General features: G+C 30.1%; 1 protein-coding gene and 2 non-coding genes across 3 annotated transcripts; all 3 read right to left on the bottom strand.

Moving 5' to 3' along the window:
- Positions 1-208: 208 nt before the first annotated feature.
- Positions 209-325, bottom strand: LOC114174754 (U5 spliceosomal RNA). Its single transcript, XR_003602717.2, has one exon. It is a non-coding gene; the product is annotated as a U5 spliceosomal RNA (small nuclear RNA).
- A 6,937-nt stretch (positions 326-7,262) lies between these two features.
- LOC114174760 (U5 spliceosomal RNA) lies at positions 7,263-7,379 on the bottom strand. Its single transcript, XR_003602723.2, has one exon. It is a non-coding gene; the product is annotated as a U5 spliceosomal RNA (small nuclear RNA).
- A 12,555-nt stretch (positions 7,380-19,934) lies between these two features.
- GRF12 (general regulatory factor 12) lies at positions 19,935-23,354 on the bottom strand. The gene is made up of 7 exons (XM_028055860.2): positions 23,155-23,354; positions 21,816-22,122; positions 21,356-21,443; positions 21,137-21,246; positions 20,899-21,047; positions 20,470-20,516; positions 19,935-20,177 (listed from the first exon to the last, which is right to left on the bottom strand). Exons 1-7 carry the CDS (start codon positions 23,225-23,227, stop codon positions 20,172-20,174), a joined length of 780 nt encoding a protein of 259 aa, XP_027911661.1. The 5' UTR covers positions 23,228-23,354; the 3' UTR covers positions 19,935-20,171.
- Positions 23,355-26,454: the final 3,100 nt, after the last annotated feature.

Below are 26,454 nucleotides of genomic sequence, written 5' to 3' on the forward strand. Positions count from 1 at the left end.
CAATCAGCAGTTTTACAATAGATGAGAACAAAAATATATTTAAGCCTTATTAACAAACATGGCATTTACTACTATAATAACATATACAATAACAAACTATTATTAATTTTATAATACATATATAATAACAAATTATTATTAATTTTATTAGAATAATATACTTCTGGCATAAATTACAAAAAGTACTAAAATTTTAACACTCAGATACAGGGTGCCAATTAGAGCACCCTTCCAAAAAGTGGCGTATGCCGCTTGTAGCGACGAGCCCACGGTATTCTTTAGTAAAAGGCGAAAGAATAATTCGCTTTGTGCTCATCACACGGCTCCGTGATTTAACAAGCAAAGAACTTACATGTTTTATAGCATAGTTGTTCATTTCCACTAAAAAACTGCTCGATGTGGGCTTAGTGAGAAAGATAAAATCACATTACTTACTCTGTCCACTTGTGTGTTGTATTGGGTGGTGTTATCGTAGAGAAGCCTAGGCACTCGATCTCACTCATACTGCTTCAGCAGTTGCACTAAATCTGGTTCCAATTAGGTTGTTAGTTTACGAATTCACAAAAACTTTGTCGGATGGAGGAAGTCCTAATTATTATTATATTAAAAAACTGCAGTGCTGGTAACATTTCATGCAATGACCTAAAATACTTTTGCAGTGTTATAGCCTTAGCAGTGACATTCAAGAGCGTACAAAAGTAAGTTTCGTTTTGCTGTTAATTTTCGTGCAGGTTCAAACCCAGACTCCCAAAAATGTTCTCAAGGTAGACATCTATTGTTTAACGATTTGCTGCTTTGGGAAACAATTTGGCATATAATATGGGACTTCTAAGCACGTAATATTTTTAATTTAACAATTGATTATTATAGGTTTAATTAATTAGTCGGATATTACTCTTTGAATGTGCGTCAGATCGATATCCTTTTAAAAAGATGTCAATTGAATTTCAACTTTTGAAAAGATGTATCAATTAGGTCTTTTGAAGAAAAAAAAATTATTAACAGACTAAATTTTAATATAAATATAAATATTTTATTTTGTAAGTCATTTTAAATATCAATGTCGTTAACGGTGTTAATAATTTTTGTCTGAAAGGGACTTAATTGAGACAATTTTTCAAAAGTTAGGACTCAATTGACATATTTTAAATAACGAGATGAGTATTGACACATCTGAACAAAAGTGGATACCACCCGAACGAAAGTGGATACCACCCAAATAATTAAACCTTGATTATATATATCAAAGTTAAGTTGCAGGCTAAAATAACTAATTCAATCATTATATGATATCGATATGTATATTATATATAATAAAATTGAGATAAAATAATATGTTAGGTGATCATTTATACTTAGTTTACTTTTCTTTTAAAATTTTAAGTATTTTTCACTTTCTTTTTATTATGAATAATAATAAAATAAATTGTTTTTTCTGATAAAAATTAATTATCTATTATTTAAATTATATAAATAACTTAATTTTTAAGTTATAAAAATTTATAATTATATAAATTTTTATGTTGGGCTCCACTTTGTCAAAGGTTTTTTCAAGAGTCATCAAATGATTCACAATGTGAATAAATCTCTTCTGGACATCATGTATACTTTTATTAGTCTTTATTATGAACATCTCATATTTTTGGATGAGCGTGTTCTTTCTTATTCTCTTTACTTCCGCAGTACCTTCATGTGGTGTTTCCTCCAAGACATCTCATATTTCTTTTGTATAGGTACATATAGAAGTCCCACAAAATTCATCAAGTGTTAGTAAATTTTATTTTTGGCTCTAACATCATAATGTGCTCTCTTATTTTCATTTGGAGTTCATAGAGAAAACTCTTTCGACATAGTTTTACCATCTAGAACCTTAGTGGGTTGATAAGGTAGGTCCATTAACAACAATATCCCATACATACACCTTTCTTAATTGATTCAAAAAAATCTTTATTCTACTTTTTTAAAAATGATAAGGAGGTTTGTTTATAGAAGCCCCTTCAGCCGGGGTTTGAGAGATATCAGTCATTTTTATAGGATCTTAATGGTATGTTTGGATGAGACAATTCAAGAGGGTGATTCGTTTATTTGAAGAATTTGAAATTCTTTGTAATGAAATGATCTGTTTGGATAGAGAAATTAAAAAGCATTTAAAATGCATGCATTTTTTTTGAAGTATTTCAATTAGCTAAATTAGAAGAAATTCAAATACCCTCAAAACAGGTGGAATTTGAAATTCTTCTCACTCAACCTCAAACGGACCCGAGAAACCCCACAACCATGATAGGCTGGGATGGACAGACGATCCAAACGGATCAGACCAACCTGATGACACAAACAAGTCGAGTAGGCCCAACGACCCAGATGGGTCGAGCGGGCCCGACGACCCAGACGGACCGGGGTGACTTGATGACACATATGGGTCGGGCGAGCTTGACAACTCAAACTGGTCGGTCAAGCCCGACAATGCACACCTCCTGGGCCGACCCATCGACACAGACTTGTCAGGTGTGCTCGAAGACACAAACGGGCCTAACAACCCTTGTAAGACCCGGGAAAATTAAATAGTTATTTAATTAATTATTTAATTAGGACGGGTAGCAAGAACATTTAAAGTAATAAATGTGAGGGACTATGATGTGGAAAAGTACTAGCTCAAGTGGTTGAGAGTACTTTATTGTGTGTGAGGACTTGGGTTCGAGTCTTATGTGTGTCACTTGGATGTTATTTAAATTATGCGTTTTTGTGTAATTATATATTGAATGCGTGGTGTGATGATAGATTCTTAGAATTTAGGAGTTATCATGAAATATGGATTGGTTCTTTTTGCCAATTTTTCCTTTGGGCATGAATGTGAAAGGGTTAGAAATCTAGCAGCCAATAGAGAGGTAACCTAAGGGCTGGAAAACAAAGGGGTAATTAAACATTGGACTAGCATTGGTGTAATTCTTAATTAAAAATTCGTGTAAGGTACTAAAAAGGTAATAAGTGAGAGTGATTGTGAGAGAGAAGGTCATAAGAAGAGAAAGAGTGCACTGTAAATTCGTACTCACCATAAGCAAGGGTTTTTCAGAGTTTTGGGGCTGATTGAGAGAAGTGGTAGGGCTGAAATCACTAAGGATTGGACTGGAAACAAAGGTTAAGAAGGTTTTGTGAGGGCATAGACATACAGATTCGAATTTGGCAAGGAATCCAGGTAAGGGGAGTTGTTTTGTTAATATTTTAATACATGTACGTCGTACTGTGTCATAACTGATTGAAATCGCATGCTTCTACCTGTTTTCTGCATTGTTCGATTGGGTTTCTAGGTTTTCCCAAAAATCGCCTGGCAGTTTGATCCCTACCGCCAGGCGGCTCATCAGAGGTGAGCATATGTTCTTGTTTTGGTTTGAGTCACTTGGCGGCGATGAGTTCCTGCCCGGTGGCGTGACCTTAGCTGTGTTCTGTTTGATGGTTTTGATGCTAAATTGGGTGAATATAATGAACTGCTGAGTCTCAAATGATTGTATAAAATTGTATGATGGATTATTATTATAGACTTCTTGTTGGAATGTGTATGATCATATTGGGATTTTGTATATGGGATTGTAGGGTTGATTAGGAAGTGACGGGAATTGAGGAGTGTGATAATTATAATATTACTGAGATTAGGTGTTGAAAAGGATGTAAATGTATGTGTGATGGTTATCGGGGAAGGAGAAAGGTGAGATAGGTTTGTGGAGAGTGCAGAAACGCATGTAGGTGGTCTGATACTGGTGTGCCGCCTGGCGGGGCTGTGCTGTCCGCCAGGCGATGATGTGTGGCAGCCCTAATTGGGTGTGGTACTGGAGATTTCCGCGAGAGAGAGGGAGGAAGCCTTGGGGATTGAAAAGGTTGGTGTAGTGGAAATGAGAAAACTATGAGCAAGAAGTGGAAAGGAGAAGTAGCTTGAAAGGAGGCAGGGTAAAGGGATAGGAAGTGGATTAGGCTTATAAGTAGTGTAATGAGTGAGAGGAAACACATTTGGAATGATTTGATGTTTAATAGAATCTGAACATGTCGCTAAATTGTTAGTGGATGTTGTGGGTCAATGATAGTGCAGAGGAGTTAGTTGAGAAGAATGGTAGAAAAGTTTGAACTAGGAAATTGTGTGAGATGGGCAAGAGGAGAGGGAAGATGGAGTGAAGGATGAAAGGATACATGAACTGTTGATTGAGTATATGGGGTGTATGGATGAGCATAATTGTGTAAAAGGGAGATATGGGAATGGGATCTGTTATTTGTGAATTAAGACATGATGGCATGACTTAAGAATAAATAAATCTCTAGTGGAAAGGTGTGAATGATAAGGTTGGGCTATAGCGAAATTAAAATAGATTGAGAATTGGCAAAAAGTCAGAATTTAGTACTGAGACCAAAAGGTGAGTGGGCAGTAGAGTAATTTGGACTGTTGAACCAACTAGAATTGAGTGCCAAAGAAAATCAGTTGCAGAATGCCTATGATATGGCGCCTGGCGGCTTGCTGATCACCGTCAGGCGATAGACGCAGCGTGAGTGAACCCTGCACTGAGAGGCGCCTGGCGGCAAGGATAGAACCCGCCAGGCGGTGACTGGGAAACAGTGGGTCTGTGGCAGCGTTGGCGCCTAGCGGTGGGGAGGGACCGCCAGGCGGTCTGGGTCGGTTTAGCCTGGCGGTACGTGGTGTAGCGCCGGGCGAAAATCCAACAGAGTATGACTTGTGTGTTTTGAGTTTAAGTTTTAATGTGATACTTGGATCGGGGGATGCTGTTCCATGAGCGGGTAGGTTCATGGATGGTGGTTAACATGTGATGGTATGAGCGAGGAGGTTCATATCCAGTTACTCTCACGTGGGGATACGAGCGAGGTAGGTTCGTATGTTCCGTGCTCACGTGAGAGATGCTACGTGCGGGGAGGTACGGGACTGGTGGATCACATGTGTTGGACTACGGGCGGGTAGGTCCGTAGAGCAGGACTACGAGCGGGGAGGTTCGTAGAGGCAGGACCACGAGCGGGCAGGTTCGTGTGAGCATCATGTTCCCGAGTCCAAGGCTAACCAATTGTGTGTTTGAAGGCTATAAAGCCTTGGGGTTAAGGTCTTGGCCAAGATATAAGTAGAAGTGCTAAGATGGGTGTATGATGTTATCTTGTATTTTATATATTTGTTATCCTATTTTCACAGCTCACCCTTTCTTGTTTGTGTGATTGTGTATGGCGATGATCGTGTGATTCGTTACACGGGAGCAGATGTTGGTACAGGTGATGCTGAGGATGACCAGACGGCAGAGTGAGGGCTAGCAGTGGGATTAGAGCTAGGGTTTTGCTCCTGTGTATTTTATGTTTTAAATACAAACTTTGGGAACTTGTAACATGTTATGGATTTAGTTATGAGTTTTGGCGCGCTATTTTAATGAATTGAAATTTTCCCGCGTTGGGATTTTTATAAAGATGACTATTAATATAATTGTTTCTTTTATTATTTATTTTCAAGTAATATTCCCTAGGGATGTTACATTTGGTATCAGAGCAAACGTTTTGATGCTTTTGGGAAAACTGGGGAGTGAGCTGACGTTTGTTGTGTGAAATTGATTGATGTGTGTTGGTTGTTAAATTTGATAGAGTATAATTTAATCCTTAGCTGTTTGATTTTAACAGCTGAATATGTGGCGTGCACATGCAATGGCAAACAGAAGCCGTAGAAACACCGTTGGCGCTGACGAGATTGCTAACGCAATCCACAGGATGGTGGATGCTATGCAGCCTGTGACAGCACCACCAAGGGCTATGATCCCACCTGTTAGACCAGTGACCATGGAGGACTTCATGCGTCACAAGCCGATTAATAACGAATCTATTTCTAATTTTTCCAGCTGCCTGAACTAGAAATTTTACTAAAGATTAATAGAGTTAGATTACAAGATCTCATATAACCTAGACTCAAGACTCAACCAAACAATTGAAGAAATCCTTTAAGAAATTAAAGGAACAGGTTATGCATCGAACAATCACCACAAAGAGTGAATTACAGTACATGTAATTAAATTACAGAACAAATAATCAAGAAGGAAATCACCTAGATTAAGTTTTTAGGATAAAAAACCTATACCCAAAGAGAAAGTCCCTCAATCTTTTAATCTTCTTGCACCAAAATTGTTTTATGCAATTTTAGGACACTCAAAACTCTCACTCTCTTGTTTTATCGATTTCAGAATATCAAAGTCTTGTTTTAAAATAAGAAAAGACGTAAGATTTAAATAAAATCAATGTAACTCTCAAGATTAATCCATTATATTAAAGAATTAATCAATTAAAATGTTCATTGTTCAACCCAAAAACTAAAAGAAAATTGTATTAATCAATTATATTAATTATTTAATCGATTAAATGCGTAACTCATTCTTTTATTTGTTGCTGGATTAATCGATAATGACAAAATTTAATTGATTAATGTCGAAGTGAATGTTGTTCGAGTTTCCTTAAGTTAATCGATTAATATTTTTCTTTAATCAATCAAAACAGTCAATTTTTACAGTTAGTCTTTGAATTTGATCAAGTGTGTTCCTAAACTTATACTTAATAAATTATTATTTAATTAAACTGGTTTAAGAGTTTTTCTTAACTTTACAAGCATGTCAAGACACACTAAGACTAGTACTCATCTATCTAAAATACACATCTCTTTTAGCACCTTAACACCTGGTCACCATCGAAAATACCTAATGAATGATTCCAACAACAATTCTCTTTTATTTGACATAGTAACAGGAAAGTCATGTATAGGTTCCTGTCATTTTTTATTAAGATAAAAAGAAAAAAAAATGTGAAAGAAAGTAAAAAAGAAATATCATATAAATAATTTTCGTGACACAATTAATATTACATCCTTAATTCTTGTGTTAAAAATTTAAATTATTTTTGTAGTCTCAAATCAAAATAAATCAACTTTGTCGACATATATACACAAAACTATTTCGTCTTATTTAAATATTACTTATTAAATTTTTAAAATAGACGTACACTTTTTAAATCAATTTCACATTAGACACAGACTAAAAATACCTTATTCATGTTAAAACAAGTATAAATAAAACATAATGATATTAAGGACTCCTTGAACAATATTACATTACTAAACTACATAATAAATACTACACTTTGGGCATGCACGCAAAGCAAACTTCACTTGTGCTGGCTTGAGTTCTATTGAAAGCTAAAATCGGGGCATTGGACAACAATTACCGAACCACAAAAATATTTGAAACTGAATTAAGGTTGCCAAAAGCAAACCCTTTCAAAAAGTGGCGTATGCCGCTTGTGGTAACGAGCCCACGGTATTCTTTAGTAAAAGGCGAAAGAATAATTCGCTTTGTGCTCATCACACAGCTCCATAACTTTTAAGGCATTAAACTCACATCTTTTATAGCATAGTTGTTCATTTCCACTCAAAAGACTCCTCGATGTGGGCTTAATAAGATACATTTATAAAAAATACAAAATACGAAATACAAATAGAAAAAATTCGGCCAGTATTACAAAGAGAACACTTCATCTCAAAATCAATTAAAAGATAAATTTTTCAATTATTAATTTAAGTATATTTATTATTGTAATGACACATGACATTTGAAATTCACTCTCATTTTCTCATCACATAGAAATCCTAAGCCTGAATTTCAAAAATCATCTCTCTCACTTTAATACCAATTGTTAATCGTTGTTGTTTCATTTTCTCTGGTCGTTTCATCTTTTGTCTTCTCATCTTCTGAACCTGACCTACCCTCTACCCTCTCTCTATTTTCTACATTTTCACATTTCTTCACTCTCGTCGTCTCACTCTATCCTCCCTCACACATATCATGTCACAGTTCATTCCCTCTTTATTTTAGCCCACACATAGAAATCCAAACCTAAATCAAGAACATCACATAATAGTTGTTGTTGCCATCTCCTTTTTTATCGACCTCACCATATCCTTGGTCATTGGTCATTTTCACCATTTGCTTTTGTTTATGTTTTTTTTTTGTCAATCGATATCTCTCATGTTTCATGATTCAGGATTTTTGTTAATTTTTTACGTTGTTTAATCTATTTGTCGCTTATTTTACTATCTTTGTTATCTATTTTGTTTTTTTTTTACAATCCTTCTCTCATGTTTCATTGTTAATTTTTTTTGTACACATGACTTCATATATTCATTTTAGGGTTTTCGAATTACATGATTTTCAAGTTTTAGTGTCTCAACATGCTCTCTCGATGTTTCCATGATGGTTTGCTATCTCTTTATTTCTTTTATTTTTCTTACAATCCATCTCTCATGTTTCATTGTTGATTTTTTTTGTTATTTTTGTACATTATTTTCATCTGACATCATTTCTTCTTCTTTCTTATGCTTAGTGTTTTCAGATTACATGATTGTGAAGTTTGTTTTTTCTCGATCTATCTGTTTTTTTTTTCTTTGTTTGTTATATCTCTGTTTCTTGTTTTTGCCTTTTTTTTTTCTCTTTGTTTGTTGTCTCTCTATTTCCGTTCATTGTTTTTTTTCTCTTTGTTTGCTATCTCTCTATTTTTGTTCATTTTTTTCAATCGATATCTCTCATGTTTAGGGTTTTTAGATTATATGGTTTTCATGTTTTATTCTCTTGACATGCTCACTCTCATGGTAAGTTTTAGTGGTAAGTTTTAGCCAAGTGTTGATTATTATTAGTCTACGTCAACATTATTATTATACATTGGAGAACAACTCATCTCAAAATCAATTAAAATATCAAATTTCAATTATTTATTACTATAATGACACATCTCCCACATCTGAAATTCACTCTTATTTCCCCTAATCATACATAAACCCTAAGCCTAAATTCGAAAAATCATCTTACTCACTTTAATACCCAATGTCGTCGTTTCATTTTCTTTGGCCGTCTCATCTTCTGAGTCTGACCTACCCTTTCTCTGTTTTCTACATTTTTACATTTCTTTACTCTCCTCATCTCACTCTACCCTCCGTCACACACACACATACGCACCATGTCATAGATCATTCCCTCTTTATTTTACCCCACACATACAAATTCAAACCTAAATCAAGAATATAATTTTCCTCAACATAATACTTGTTGTTACCGTCTCTTTTTTATCGATCTCACCCTATCGTTGGTAATTAGGGATGGCAACGAGGCGTGCACGAGTTTCGCTATCCCATATGCATTCCTATAAAACAAATGTATCTCCATCCCCATATTCAAACTCAACGGGTATAAAACTTTTGTTTCATTCTCATCCCTACCGGATAACGGGTATAATATCGTACTCATACTCATACCCATTTTCTTATTACTTCAATATTAATTTTAATTAATTTTTATAAAATAATAAAAAATTATGGTAAAGGAAACATAATATTATCAAATATTCAATATTAGAAGGATGATTGTTTCTTCGATATCAAATACTTTAAAATAAATTATAATTGTTTATATTTTAGATTATAATACCAAATAAAATTTCATGAGAACCAAAACAATTATTAAATTTGCAAATATTAATGAAACATAGTTGATAAAATTAAAAAATATTTTTTTAAAAAATATAAAAGAAAAATAAATATTCAAATTAAAATATATTTTAAATGTTTGTTTGCTTCAATCTTTTAAATTCTAATGAATCTCTTTTTTATGCACTAATAAAAGTTATAATACATCATTGATCAAAATGATACAAAGAACAAATAATAATCATAGTAAAAGTTTAAAATAAATTATACTTGTTTACATTTTAGATTATAATACTAAATAAAATTTAATGAGAACCAACACATTTACTAAATTTACAAATTTACAAACATTAATGAAACCTAGTTGATAAAATTTAAAAATATTTTTTAAAAAATATAAAAGGAAAACAAATATTCAAATTAAAATATATTTTAAATGTTTGTTTACTTCAATCTTTTAAATTCTAATGAATCTTTTTTTATACACTAATAAAAGTTATAATACATCATTTGATCAAAATGATACAAAGAACAAACAATAATCATAATAAAAGTTTGAAATAAATTATAATTGTTTACATTTTAGATTATAATACCAAATAAAATTTCATGAGAACCAACACATTTATTAAATTTGTAAACATTAATGAAACCTAGTTGATAAAATTTAAAAATATAAAAGGAAAACTAATATTCAAATTAAAATATATTTTAAATGTTTGTTTACTTCAATCTTTTAAATTTTAGTGAATCTCTTTTTTATACACTAATAAAAGTTATAATACATTACTTGATCAAAATGATCCCAAGAACAAATAATAATCATAATAATAAAATTTTAACATAGATCTTGTATCTTTTGAACTTCAATTATGTTGGATGGTGATAAAAAAATATTCATGACAATTATATTAAATTTTTATATTGTAGTAAATAAAAGATAAATATATCGAAATAGTATTCTACATAATGAAAATAAACAACAAATAAAAATATTAAAAAATTAACAAATTAACAAATGTTTACAAACAATTTGAGAGACTATTGAAAGAAATCGCACAAAAGAAAACAAATGTATAATTAAGGGTATGATAAGTTAAAAAATATCTTAGAGATCTAAAAAAACTTTTCAAATATTAACATATATACTCAATGGTTGAGAAATAACAAAAATTGTTTTAGCGAAAAAAAAAGTTCTTCAAATGAAACAAAAACTAATAATAATAAGTAAATGATATTTTTTTTATATTACCTAGTAAACAAAAGGTTTGTGCTATTAAATACTTAAATTAAGAGTATTAAACATTCTCATGCGAAAAGAAAATATACAATAAATAAAAATATTAAAAAATAATAGAGATATTTAAATGCGAGACATAAAAACTTTTTAATTGACATACATCTTTTTAACATAATTACATAAAAGTTATGATAAGATGAAAAATATAATTGAGATGCGAATGAGTTTCATGATAAACCAAATAATTATAAGAAATAAAAAATAATATATATATATATATATATATATATATATGGTTACTTAATTAATTGTGAATATTTTAATAATTTAAACGGGGACGGATATTATGGCAGGTATATGTTTATCTACATACCCATCCCCGTACCCAATTGAAAAAGTCGGGATTCCCCATACCCATACTCATACCGAGTCAATGCGGGAATTTCCCGTCAAAACGGGGACGGGTTCGGACAACACCCACGGAGACGGGTTTATTTGCCATCTCTATTGGTAACTGGTTATTTTCACCATTTGCTTTTTTTTATGGTTTTGTTTTTTCAATCAATATCTCTCATGTTTCATGATTCAGATTTTTAAACTTTTTACATTGTTTAATCTATCAGTTGCTTATTTTGCAATCTTTGTTATTTGTTTTATTGTTTTTTTTTTTACAATTCATCTCTCATGTTTCATTGTTTATTTTTTCTTATTTTTGTACACATATGAATTTTTGTTATCTCCTTACAATCCATCTCTCATGTTTCATTGTTAATTTTTTATTTATTTTTGTACATTTTTTTCACCTGACATCATTTCTTCGTTTTTTTTATCCTTAGTGTTTTCAGATTTCATGATTTTGAAGTTTGTTTTTCTCGATATGTCCTTTTATTTTCTTTTTTTGCTATCTCTCTTTGTTTGTATTTATTGTTTTTGCCCTTTTTTCTCTCTGTTCTTTTATTTATCTGTTTTTGTTCTTTTTTTTTAATCGATATCTCTCATGTTTAGTGTTTTTGGATTACATGATTTTCAATTTTTATTATTCTACGTCATAATTATTATTATACATTGGAAAAGTTATTGTTATTATTCTACGTTATTATTATTTTGCATTAGAAAGTGAGGTGTTGACTTTTTTTTATTGATTAATTGAATTCAAAGTAATTTGGGGAATAGTAAGTTTTAATGCAAACAGTCCAAAAATTCTTTTAAATACCTTGTTTTGGGCTATTTTATTCAATTTTTTCATTTCTACATCCCTCATCCAACTTTTGTGTGCTCTTCTTTGTCATCCTTCAATGGAATTTTCTGGAGCAATATGTGCTAGGCATACTAGAGGGAAATTTTGTATCATTCATTTTGTAAATGAGGTAATGTTTCATTTTCTTTCCCTTTCCTTTGTTATTTATTTTTTTAGAGTTGTGATTTCTTCTTTGTTTTCAATATTTCTTCTTTCCCTTTCCTTTGTTTGACCAAATATTTGTTGAACTATTTTTGAAAGATGGATAATGAAGGTGTTGTGACATGGTTTTTTCTTCACTTTTTGTCAAAGAACTCTCAGAAGAATGGTTTCTAGTAGATAATTCAAGTAACAAAGTTATGGTTATGTACAACAGAGATGTGCATCGTCCTAGACTTATGGAAGGTTGGTGGGACCTTAGAGAAATTTTTAAAAAATCTCAGGAGATCAACATGTCATCTTCAGGTTTACTTTTCTATTTTTTTTTTCAAAACATTTTATATTCATTTTTAGTTCTTTTACATTTGACTATTTGTCACTTTTTTTCTTTAGGTACGTAGGCAACTATTTTTTCCAAATAATAGTTCTTCTAGGCCAATGCAAGGACTCACACAAAAGATTGAAAAGATTTAACATCTTAGGAGGTCAACATGTCATCTTCAGGTTTCTTTTCCTATTTCATTTTTTTCGAAACATTTTATATTCATTTTCACTTCTTTTACATTTGACTATTTGTCATTTTTTTTTCTTTAGGTACGTGGGCAACAATTTTTTCCAAATAATAGTTCTTCTAGGCCAATGCAAGGACTCACATATGGAGAGGTTTTACCTTGAAGAAGCAAGGCAAACAATACTTTATGTATTTTGGATTACACTTAGCGAAGCACAATATAGAGGAAGTCATTTGGTAACGTTGCTTTAAATGAAGTTTTATGAGTTTGAATCTTGCTTAATATCAAGAAATTTTTATTTCATTTTCTTTTGTTCATTATCTATGTTTATGAAATTTGTCAGTATTTACCAACTGACTTTGTCGACTATGTGTGAAAGTGGAGGTATACATATGTCGTACTTAAAGGAAGCCAAAAGGAGGTTAAGTACAAAATACTTACCAAAATTCCCGAAGGAGGTCCACTGAGATTAGAGTTGGGTGGAAGATGTTTTGTAGTGCTCATCAACTGCAGAAGGGAAATGTTACCGTTTTTCATGGATTGAAGGGGTGTGTCGACATGTCGAAATTGATGTTTTTATGAATGATAAATAATTGTAATATGTTTGAGTATTGCTTTTTAATATTTTTTAGTATGTCTTTTGTTATTTTGCATTGTGGGTGGTCTTTATCATTTTAATAAATTCCTTGGAATGTAAGAAAAATAGAAAGAATGTTTTATTTTTGTGAAATTTGTCAAGATCTACCAGCTGACTTTGTCGACTATGTGCAAAAGTGGAGGTTTAAATATGTCGTACTCAAGGAAAGCCAAAAGAAAGTTAAGTGCAAGATACTTACCAAGATTTCCCAAGGAGGTCCACTAAAATTGCATCTGGGTGAAAGATGTTTGGTAGTGCTCTTCAACTGAAGAAGGAAAATGTTATCGTTTCCCATGCACTAAAGGGGTGTGTCAACATATCAAAATTGATGGAAGATTCAAACTTACATTCTAAGTTCTTTAGTGCTTAATTGCAGATGGAAGATGTCAATAAAAGCCCTCGTTATTATGAATAAAAGACGTCTTATATCAATATAAACTTTTGAGGTAATAAAACATACTTGAGATGTACTTCAATTCACATCAATGATGATTGAATGATTTTTTTTATTGAAATATAGTATTGCATGTTTATTCATGATGCTTATCAGGTACTAACAAAAATTTATAAGTAAAACAAACTTACTACAGTTTTATCCTCTCTTGGAAATGAGAATTGTAATTACAACATGCAAATGAATCAAATAGAAGTTGATTGAAACTGTTATTTCAATAATATGCAACTGTGAAATCAGATTATATTCTATATTCCTAGATTCTTATTTTATGATGTATTAAAATTTCAAAAGTGATGTATTTGTATCGTATTCATAATTGATATTAATACTAATATCATAAACTTGAATTTGTATTGTTGGTATATATGTATCAGAAAATATCATCTTTATGTCAATGACCATAAAGATTAATGTGATTGTTTACTTATTACAAATGAAATCAATCCTGATCATGTATATCTTCAAAGGATTTGAATTACAAAACAATTTATCAACTTTCATTTTGAGAACATACGTTTAATTCTTTATAATTGGTTTGATTAGCTTTTATTTTAGATTTCAATTTTTTTACAACTTAATTGCGATCATTATGACAAGTACCTTTGTTTCCTTTATGATAGGAAATTAATAATTGTCATAGATTAGAAGAAATTTTCAAGTTGTTATTTGAAATACAAAAATAAAAAATAATTAAAACATTATAGTTATTATATATTTGTACTGTTTTTTGCAAGGCCCATTAATTTTTGTTTTCTTTTTCTGCCCTAAAGTAAAGGGCTGCCCCTTGAAATTGGGCCTAGAGTTGGCCCAAGTGATATAATCGAACCCCAAGTCTGTCCTAACTCACTTTGCTTGCTCATTCTCAGAAAAACCTTAGAGTCACAGTCGTCTCCCACTCCGTTAGGATTTGGTGTTACTATGGTCAAGCGAGTTTGAACCAATGTTTCCCTCCTCACGTAAGTATTTCCTCCACCGTGCTTGAAACTCCTGCTACTGTTACTCTGAGTAGCGCATGCCTCTACTGCCATTCTTTTTCCAGTTTGTTAAGTCATCCCTAAGCTAGCATCGGAGTTGTTGTGCTAATCAAGTTTGGTCTAGGAGCTTTTTGCTAAACCCTTCCAGGTAAGGGAAGCTAGGGTCCATTTGTCTAGATCGTTTTTCTGCTTGTTCTACTGCTATTGTATGATTCGGTGGATTATATGCTACTATGATGTGATAAGAATGTCGTTTGGCTTTTGGGTTTGGTGTATGTGTAACTATTGTATGAAGAAATAGTGGCAGACACTAGTTTTCTCGCCCAAGCGAGCATGCCTCGCCTAAGCGAGACTAGCAGAGGCTCGCCCAAACTTTCTACGCGAACAGTCGCTCAGACGACTCGTCTGCATTTTTAAGCGAAGCGTAATCTCGCTTAGGCGAGAGGGGACTCACTTGAGCGAGAATCCGCAGGAGCCACTGTTTCACTGCTCACGCTCTCGCCTAGGCGAGAAGGGACTCGCCTGAGCGAGAGGATGTCTCGCCTGAGCGAGGTCTTCTAGCCTGAGCGAGGCTGGGACATGTTTTGTGCTATAACGCAAATGGCCAATGTTGTGGTTGATTGTTTGCCTAACTTGAAAGCTTGACTGGAAAAGTTTGAGGGATGATGCCTTGATTAATATATGAGGTTAAGATGTAAATGATATGTTGCTTCATTGTGTATGAATTGGAAAGCATGAGTTGTATGATTGGTTGTTATACATGATATTAGTATTATCGGAACTTTCTGATTGGTTGGTAGATCTTGTATCTTTTGAACTTCAATTATGTTGGATGGTGATAAAAAAATATTCATGACAATTACATTAAATTTTTCTATTGTAGTAAATAAAAGTTATTTATACAATTATAGTGAAAAAATTACAGTATGATTGATAATGAGTTAGAAAATAAAAAATAATTAGATAAATATATTGAAATAGTATTCTACATAATGAAAATAAACAACAAATAAAAATATTAAAAAATTAACAAATTAACAAATGTTTACAAACAATTTTAGAGACTATTAAAAGAAATCGCACAAAGGAAAATAAATGTATAATTATGGGTATGATAAATTGAAAAATATCATAGAGATCTAAAAAAAACTTTTCAAATATTAACATATATACTCAGTGGTGGTTGAAAAATAACAAAAATTGTTTTAGCGAAAGAAAAGAGTTCTTCAAATGAAACAAAAACTAATAATAATAAGTAAATGATTTTTTTTTATATTACCTAGCAAACAAAAGGTTTGTGCTATTAAATACTTAAATTAAGAGTATTAAACATTCTCATGTGAAAATAAAATATACAATAAATAAAAATATTTAAAAATAATAGAAATATTTAAATGTGAGACATAAAAACTTTTTAATTGACATACATCTTTTTAACATAATTACATAAATGTTATGATGAGATGAAAAATATAATTGAGATGCGAATGAGTTTCATGACAAACCAAATAATTAGAAAAAATAAAAATTAATATATATATATATATATATATATATATGGTTAGTTAATTAATTGTGAATATTTTAATAATTTAAATGGGGATGGTTATTATGGCGGATATATGTTCATCCCCATACCCATCCTCGTACCTAGGGATGGCAACGGGGCGGGGCGGGGACGAGTTTCACTATCTCATACCCATCCCCGTAAAAAAAATTCATCCACATCCCCATACCCAAACCCAACGGATATCAAACTTTTGTCTCATCCCCATCCCCACCAGGTAACGGGTATAATCTCGTACCCATACCCGTACCCGTTTACTTACTACTTTAATATTAATTTTAACTAATTTTTATAAAATAATAAAAATTACGGAAAGAAAACATAATATTATCAAATATTCAATATTAGGAGTATGATTGTTTCTTTGATATCAAATACTTTGAAATAAATTATAATTGTTTACATTTTAGATTAGAATACCAAATAAAATTTAATGAGAACCAAAACATTTATTAAATTTGCAAACATTAATGAAACCTAGTTGATAAACTTTAAAAATATTTTTTTAAAAATTATAAAAGGAAAAAATATTTTTAAAAAAATATAAAAGGAAAAAAATATTTAAATTAAAATATATTTTAAATGTTTGTTTACTTCAATTTTTTAAATTATAATGAATTTATATTTTATACACTAATAAAAGTTATAATACATCACTTGATCAAAATGACGCAAAGAACAAATAATAAACATAATAATAAAATTTTAACATAGATCTTGTATCTTTTGAACCACAATATATGTTGGATGGTGGTAAAAAAATATTCATGGCAATTACATTAAATTTTTATATTATAGTAAATAAAAATTATTTATACAATTATATTGAAAAAATTAAAGTATGATTGTAATGAGTTAAAAAATAAAAAAATAATTAGATAAAAGTTATCAAAATAGTATTCTACATTATGAAAATAAACAAAAAATAAAAATATTAAGAAATTATCACATGTGTGTCTTATAAACAATTTGGAGACTATTGGAAGGAATCACACAAAAAGAAACAAATATATAATTAAGGGTATGATAAGATGAAAAATATCTTAGAGATCTAAGAAAACTTTTCAAATATCAACATATATAATCAATGGTTGATAAAAAAATGACGCAAAGAATAAATAATAAACATAAAGAAATTTTATCATAGATCTTATATCTTTTAAACTCCAATATATGTTGGATGGTGATAAAAAATATTCATGACAATTACATTAAATTTTTATATTGTAGTAAATAAAAATTATTTATACAATTATAGTGAAAAACTTAAAGTATGATTGTAATGAGTTAGAAAATAAAAAATAATTAGATAAAATTTATCGAAATAGTATTCTACATGATGAAAATAAAAAAAAATATTAAAAAATTAACAAATGTGTGTCTTATAAACAATTTGGAGACTATTGAAAGGAATCACACAAAAGAAAACAAATATATAATTAAGGGTATGATAAGATGAAAAATATCTTAAAGATCTAAGAAAACTTTTCAAATATCAACATATATACTCAATGGTTGATAAAAAAAATGACGCTAAGAACAAATAATAAACATAATAAAATTTTATCATAGATATTGTATCTTTTAAACTCCAATATATGTTGGATGGTGATAAAAAAATATTCATGACAATTACATTAAATTTTTATATTGTAGTAAATAAAAATTATTTATACAATTATAGTGAAAAAATTAAAGTATGATTGTAATGAGTTAGAAAATAAAAAATAATTAGATAAAAATTATCGAAATAGTATTCTACATGATGAAAATAAACAAAAATAAAAATATTAAAAAATTAACAAATGTGTGTCTTATAAACAATTTGGAGACTATTGGAAAGAATTGCACAAAGAAAAACAAATGTATAATTAAGGGTATGATAAGACGAAAAATATCTTACAGATCTAAGAAAACTTTTCAAATATCAACATATATACTCAATGATTGAGAAATAACAAAAATTGTTTTAGCTAAATAAAAGAGTTCTTGAAATGAAAAAAAATAATAATAATAATAAGTAAAGATTTTTTTTATATTACCAAGTAAATGAAATGTTTATGCTATTAAACACTTAAATTAAGAGTATTAAACATTCTCATGTGAAAGGAAAATATACAATAAATAAAAATATTAAAAAATAATAGAAATATTCAAATGTTAGACATAATTTTTTTTTTAATTGACATACATCATTTTAACATAATTACATAAAGATTATGATAAGATAAAAAATATATTGGAGATGCGAATGAGTTTCATGACAAACCAAATATTTAGAAGAAATAAAAAATAAAAAGAATATATAGGGTTACTTAATTAATTGTGAATATTTTAATAATTTAAACGAGGATGGAAATATAGCGGGGACGGGTATTATGGTGGGGATATATTCATCCACATCTCCATACCCAATTGAAAAAACTGGGGATTTCTCATACCCATACCCATACCCATACCCAGTCAATGCGGGGATTCCCCGTCAAAACGGGGACAGGTTCGGGCAATATCCACGGGGACGGGTTTATTTGCCATCTCTACTCGTACCCAATTGAAAAAGTCAGGAATTCCCCATACCCATACCCAGTCAATGCGGGGATTCCCCGTCAAAACAGGGACGGATTTGAACAATATTCACGGGAACGAGTTTATTTGCCATTTCTAGTCCAGCGAAGGAAAAACTATAGTATATGGCTCCTTTTGTCTTTAAATATAATATATTTTCATATATAAAATAATTAAGTATATCATAAAAAGGTCGAGTATGTTTTTCATTCTAAACTTATAAGTATGTTTAACTTAAAAATATTAAATCTTTTTATGCTTGTTAAACGGTATTTTAATTTACATATAAATTAAAATGTGTTAAAAGGTTGCAAACAACTTAAATAAATCTAATTTAAGTGTTAAGATGACATATGAATTGTTTGTACTTATTTAATACGTTCTGGTTCAAATGTTAACTTTGAAACACCCTTTATCAAATACAATAATATTAACATCATTAAGTTAAAAGACTATATTTATTATTTTTAAAATTTTAAGACTAAAATATATCAAAATATGAAAGAAAAACAAATTACAATTTAACACAAAATTTAAGGACTAAAACATATTTAATCATCATTTTATCAAAGTATCTAAATATTATCATTTTAGTTCGTCAAATAGAATGTCTTGTAATACAAATCAAACCAACAATTGGTCTCTTAACAAACAATTCCATTAATTTTATCAAACCAATAAATAAAGAAAATCTATTATTGATTATTATACATGGTGTATTATGATATAATCTGAGTTTATAAAAGCATATTACATAAACCTTTTCTTCAAATTTGGCACAAAACCAACCATGAATGATTATCACTTTCAAAACTCTTGTTTTAAATTTACTGAACCCAGTAAGATCAAGAAAGAAAATTATTGAACTGAAAATGAACTGTTTTCTATCATTTTTTTCACAACCAATAAAAAAGAAAATATTCCAAGACAAGTTTCTAGCATTTTTTTATATTAATGTTAGTAATAGATTGCCTTTTTAATCCAAAATTAGTTTTTTGACAGACTACTCATTCTAAACCGTTACGTTTTTTTTTATAGATGATTACTCTCTAGGAGCATATAGGAAACATAATCATCTTAAGCAAAGTAAGTGGAAACAAAATGAAGGAAGGATTGAGATGCTTATAAGGGTAAATGTAAATTGTTCATTTGCTTCAACTGATCACTTAAAACAGATAAGACAACAAAAAGAAAAGGTTTGAAGTAAATAAATGAAAGGCACAGATCTTCTGGCTTTGGTAATGGAGAAAATGGCCCTGTTGTCTGGTCCAAATCCATTGCAAGAAAACCTGAAAAATGCCCTTGTTGACACCTTAGACATCTGACTATCGAATCATGGTCAATGCTGCAGAAGTAGAAGAATGTTAAAAGTAAGGAACCTTAAACAGTGACTAAAGTAAATACAGACATGTTTGATTTCAGAAAAAATGATTCTAGCACAAATCTTTGAACAGTAATTCTTTGAAAAAACCCGAGAAAAATGTCTCAAACTAAACAGACCCTAAGTTGCTCTCATATACAAGAAATTGCTTGTTTTCTACATTATGAATTGTCAAGAATTAACTACTATAATATGATGGCTTTTCACGCATTCAACAAGCAAATCATGTAAAGTAGACAACTTATTATGCACACACCTCAGGCTCGGTAGGTTTGGCTTCTTCAGCTTTTATGTTGTCCTCACCTGCATAATAGCATTAGCTTTTTAGTAGTTCCAAGTATGTTAGTATAAACCAAATAAAAGGAAACATGATCATGCTGTTAACTAGGAGTGACTCAGCTGAAGACACCACTCTTGAAACAATGACACCTTCATGATGATCTGTCCAAGAGCATGCAGTTTTGTTTTTCTCTGTTCATCCTAATTTGATTATTTATTTTTTTCACAAAGTTTGAGAGAGGGACAGAGTGAGTGGAAGATACTGTTGCAATGATATTGTACAAGTGTACATCAACCACTTTTGTCTCTAAGACATCATTATTGAGCAACATATGGTACAACATTTTTTGCTTTCCCTAGGAAAAAGTCAAATGCATCTTATATTAAGTTTTAATCATTTCCATACCTCCATCCTCTGGCAAATCAGAGGTCCAGAGTGTGAGGTTGTCTCTCAACAGCTGCATGATCAAGGTGCTGTCCTTGTATGACTCTTCACTCAGGGTGTCCAATTCCGCAATTGCCTCATCAAAAGCTTGTTTAGCCAAATGGCAGGCCCTGTAAGTTGCAGTAATGACATTCAGACAAGAGCTAGCAACAAATGCAATTCAACGGATCCATACAGAATAAGAGAACCAATAACTTACCTTTCAGGAGAGTTCATTATCTCATAGTAAAAGACAGAGAAATTGAGGGCAAGTCCAAGACGAATTGGATGTGTTGATGGAAGATCTGTGTTTGCAGTGGCTGAAGCAGCCTAATAATTAAAATATTTGTGAAAATCAAATGAAAGTATAATGTATAATATAAATAATAAATAATTTATGAAGTAGTTCAGTGCTGAAATACAGGACATAAAAAATGACCTCATATCCTTTCAGTGACTGCTCAGCTGCCTCTTTTCTTTCTTGGTCAGTCTTGAACTCAGCAAGGTACCGGAAATAATCACCTTTCCTGGACCAAAAAAAGAACAAGGAAATCAGGAATATCAAAGAAAATTATGAGGTAAACAAATAAATCCAATGACTCATTCATAGCATTAGATTCCCTACATATCCAATAGTGACTCTACCAATTGTGTGGACAAACATTACATCAGGAACAAAAAATAGGTCATCAAATTATCATATTCATACAGATTCTACACTTCCCAGAGTAAACCTGGCTGGTATCTTTATTTTAGACTTTAATCAGAAAAGACAATTATAACTACTCAGGGGAAGAAAATACTCAAAAAGAGTATGGAGATAAAGATAATGACTCGAACCAGGAAAGGAATTGAATTAATCGAGTGCATAACAAAGGTAGTGTAGCAGCATAACTCACATCTTATAGTAGAAAACACTAGCTTCTGCTGATCCAGAAGAAGGAATCAGGTGCTTGTCTATAATAGTCAGAATGTCACCACAAATTTTGGAGAGTTCATCCTCAACTTTTTGGCGGTAGCCCTTGATCAGTTTGACATTGTGTTCATTACCCTTAGCCTCTTCCTTCTGCTCAATTGAGGACATGATGCGCCAGGAGGCCCTCCGTGCACCAATGACATTTTTGTATCCCACTGAGAGGAGGTTCCTTTCTTCCACAGTTAGATCAAGATCAAGTTTTGCTACTTTCTTCATACACTCAACCATTTCTGCATAATAAGTATTAAGTTTCAGAAGTTTATTACAGAAACTAGAACAGTGATCAAAATATAATCTATATGTATTTAGAAAATTCAAAGTACAGGTCACTGGCATGCACTATGCCCTATGCAACATCAGACTTTGTCTATCCGGGCCCAAAATAAGACAATTAATTAAATAAAATTGGAAACGGATTAATTTTCAGCTAATCAGGCAAGAAGATGACACTCCAAAGGTAAAAGAAACAAACTGATCCGCATTTGCCTCTTTTCACCAAAAGGGTAGCCATGAAAATAGAGTTTATCAAGTAGAGTTCAAGTACAAATAGAAAGGGACAGTATCCTATTCTGAGTTGAAAGGTCTTCCCTCATTGGCCCCATCACAAACACTTTGGTAACACATTACAGTTTTGAAAATTAGGGCCCATTTGATTCCCTTCCCACCTTTTGATTTTAAAATCCAATTTTCCAAAATAATTTCACACACCAATCAATGATTCATCCAAAATTTTATTACTTTATGCAAATTATTTTCAAAATAAGTGTTTTGAGAAACAAAAAACATATTTGGGAGAAGTTAGCTCTAGTTTTTCTTATGCATTCATCTAATTCAACCTCTCCTTCAATTCTACACTCTTTTGTATTCCTTAGACCACCCTCCACCAACTATCTGAGTAACCTTATTCAGATGCATGTTGAAAACCAAAAACAATTTCTGAAAAAAAAAAAAAGAAGAACCAATCCCAGCATCAAATCCACAAAAAGAAGGTGGGGTTTCACACAGGGAAAAAGATCTAACCCAAAAACTGCTCCATAAAATAACCGAAAACCCACATCTCAAAATCAAATCTTTCGACTCTCCATCCACATTACTCACCCAACAGAACCACGAAACCGCTCCAAAAAAATAGATCCACATCAATGCCAGCATGAAATCACAAGCCCCATTAAGAAACCACAAAAGCAAACAGCGAATCCAAATGAAAATCAAAATAATAAAGAAAAACAAAAAGTGAGATTAAAAGAAAAGGGTGCGAAGACCTTCGTATCTCTCGGCCTGCTCGGCAAGTTTGGCCAAGTAAACCTGTGTGTCTCTCTCTTTCTCGGCAGCCATGGTGGGAGAGAGAGATGAGAAAGCTAGGAGAAGGACAAACACAGAAAATGGGCGTAGAAGATGATGAAGAATAAGGAGAAGAATAAGAGGGAAATGTGGGGTAATGCAAGGAAGAAGAAAAAAGAAGATGGAGTGATTATATAGTGGTTTTGAATGGAGCATGTTGTGGGGGTCAAAGGGAGACCGAAATCTCAACCGTTGGATCTCCTTGTTTGAAAGAGGAAGCGCGCAAATCGTGATCGACTCAGAGAAAATGCTTATGTGATTTTTGCTTATTATTTTCATCTACCACTTCCATGCACTTTCACTTTTCACTTCTAATTTTTCATTTTCTTTGGATCGATTTAATATAAATGTAATAAATTTCTTTGTTGTAATAAAATAGACTCACAATTTTTATTTTTTCCATTTCTTATTCATGCAAATTAATTAAATTACTAAATTTTGATAATGCCACATGCATATAATTAATCATGTGATAAATTTGTTTAATTCACAAATGTTATTGTAGTTTTTTTCTCTCTCTTACACTCTTTTTTTCTAACAGTCTTCTTTTAGTATGAATTGCACTTCTAAATCAGAAAAAAAAATCATTAAATGAAACAGTGAGATCATCAAAACTAATGATCTTAAATATAAATCTTATGAGAGTGTTGTTAATATTTTTGTTGCTTAATTATTACTCTAATAATTTCTTAAAAGCCTATTATTTTATGATTTATTGATAGTGTCAAAGTTATTATATTTATATATAATATATAACTATTAAATTATTTTTCATTTCATTTCATTTCATTTTTCATTTCATTTTTGCCCTATTAAATTAATATATGTCTCAAGGTTTTATTAATATAAAATGATATGATTACGTTGTCTAATTTTTTTTTCCCATTGCAACAGGATCATGATTTTAAGCGACTTTAACATGGGCTTCCTCGTTTTGTTTAAGTTATATTTTTAAGAAGTTGTTTTAATAAGAAAAATTAAATACATAAAAAAAAGGAAAACATTGATATTATATTTTTACAATGTTAATTAATTAAAAACTACACGGCTTTAACTTATAAATTAAATTATTTTAGAGTTAGTATACATAAAATTAAGAAAAAAGAGGAAGATGCTTTCATTTCTTTTACATGTAAATGTGGGACATTCTTTTTATGCATGCGTGGTAGATCATAATAATTAATTGTAGATTGCTACTTAAATATTAACACACTTTTTTTCTACTTTTGTATGTTAAAATTAGCATTATTTCTAAAGTTAAAATATTTTTATTATTTTGAAATGAGTTTTTTTTTTCTTTTATACTTTTTAATCTTTTTAAATTAATTTTTTTATTATGTAATATTTGTTAATTGATTTTGTATTGAATGGTGATAGATGAATGCATAGTATTTATTTCATATTTTTTTTAAATATCTTCTAATTGTATAATTTTTTAGAATTAACTTAAATTTTAAGAATTGGTAGAAATAATTTTTTTGACCTAATACTAAAAAATTTCAAATTTACTAAAGTAATATAAGAATATGAAATTCTTTATACTATCTCAAATTTATTTGTTTTTTTTCTTTATATCCTCTTCTTTGTTTGTATACACCTACTTAACAAAATATAGTATCTTAAGTTTATATATTTTTTCTTCATATTCTCCTTTTTGTTTGCATATGCCTACTTAACAAAATGTTGCATTTTGTATGTATTCTAACTTATTAGAATAATCATCTATTCTTTAAACTAAGTAAGTTCACCACACACATTTAAATTAAATACATAATCAATACCTAACATAAGTTTATTTTCGTTGGAGAAAATGTCTATTATCAACACTATCATATCCACAACAATTTTCATCTCGTACATACTTTAAATTTAAAACTCACAAAAATCAAAGTGCACTAAAATGTGTGTTTTACCAATGAAAATATAGTAAAAAAAAAAAAACTCTATAAACTACTTATAATTTTTTTTTTATCAATTTTTATTTCACTAAGCTAATCTTAAATTATGTTTTTTTTTTGGTTTGTGAAGACCTGGCTTTAATACTCATTGTTGTTGCTTTTTGAAAATTTGTTAAACATACATATCAACCCCCCTATTGTGTTTTTTTTTTACAACATTCAAATGATTAATATTTTTTAAAATTTTTTTAGCAACCTTGAAGAATCACCTACTATAAAGTCATTCGTAGACATGCTATTAAGATCATTCTCGACAAGTTTGATCCTCTTCTCTTTTTTCATAAGCTCTTCTACATATATACAAAATTTAAATTAAATTATATATATTAATATAATTAAATTAACTTAATTTTGTTATGGAATGCAGGTTGACAAATGGTTTGATCCACTTCGAAAGAATTAATATATTTTTATCTTAGTTAAGTTTTAAATATATCATAAATTTTGATATTTTTAATTAAGTTCTTATCAAAAAAATTGTTTTATTAAGTACTAAACATTTAAAAAAAAAAAATTCAAATGAGTCTTTCATTGTAAATTTCTTTGTTAAGGGACTTGCGTGATTTTTATATTGCCTTGTTACTTTGCTTACTATTTTCAGGGTTAAGAAATATGAAATTATGTAGTTAATATAAAATAATACTGTAGTTAATATAAAATGATGACAAGTGACTTTTATTAGTTTAATTAGAAACATATTAGACAATGAGATTATAATGCTTATCGATAATGCCTATGTTATCATTTTTAGTGATTTAGAGACTATCATCATCACTATTAATATAGGTGACGTTAACGATTTCCTTCTATCCAACATAATGAGAATAATAAATATCATTTTTTATTACTTTATAATAACTTCAATATTCTTTTATATTAACTACAAAACCTCACATTTCTTAATATCATTCCATTAAAAAAACAAAAACGATATAAACTCAATTTAAAAAAATACAAATTTATAATACTTAATAAAGTACCAAAAAAATTGTAATAAAAATTTACTTTAAAATACCCAAACTTATAAAGAACTTAAAACGTCACTAAGTTTTATTTATTTATTTTGCATACCTTTATTTTAATGCAATAATATTTAAGAAAAAAATAAATTAGCATTTTTGAGTTAAAAAACCACGCCTTCATGCAAATGGTGGGAATTAAAACTTTGTAAGTGACAAAAATTGTAATGAAATAACCTTTTTAACATGAGGGAAATTTAATAAGGTGGAAAAGTAAGATAACGATCATATCAATTACTTAACA

Source organism: Vigna unguiculata, chromosome 2, assembly GCF_037176805.1.
Source record: "Vigna unguiculata cultivar grain cowpea cultivar isolate G323 ecotype 2 chromosome 2, ASM3717680v1, whole genome shotgun sequence".
NCBI classification, from domain to species: Eukaryota; Viridiplantae; Streptophyta; class Magnoliopsida; order Fabales; family Fabaceae; genus Vigna; species Vigna unguiculata.

Excerpts from the sequence above, each read along its gene's own strand:
- GRF12 (XM_028055860.2), bottom strand. The coding sequence starts at position 23,227 with ATGGCTGCCGAGAAAGAGAGAGACACACAGGTTTACTTGGCCAAACTT. Across the intron at positions 21,444-21,815 it reads AGTGTTTTCTACTATAAGAT|GAAAGGTGATTATTTCCGGT; the intron begins GTGAGTTATGCT and ends TTTTTGGTCCAG. Across the intron at positions 21,048-21,136 it reads ATAATGAACTCTCCTGAAAG|GGCCTGCCATTTGGCTAAAC; the intron begins GTAAGTTATTGG and ends TGCAACTTACAG.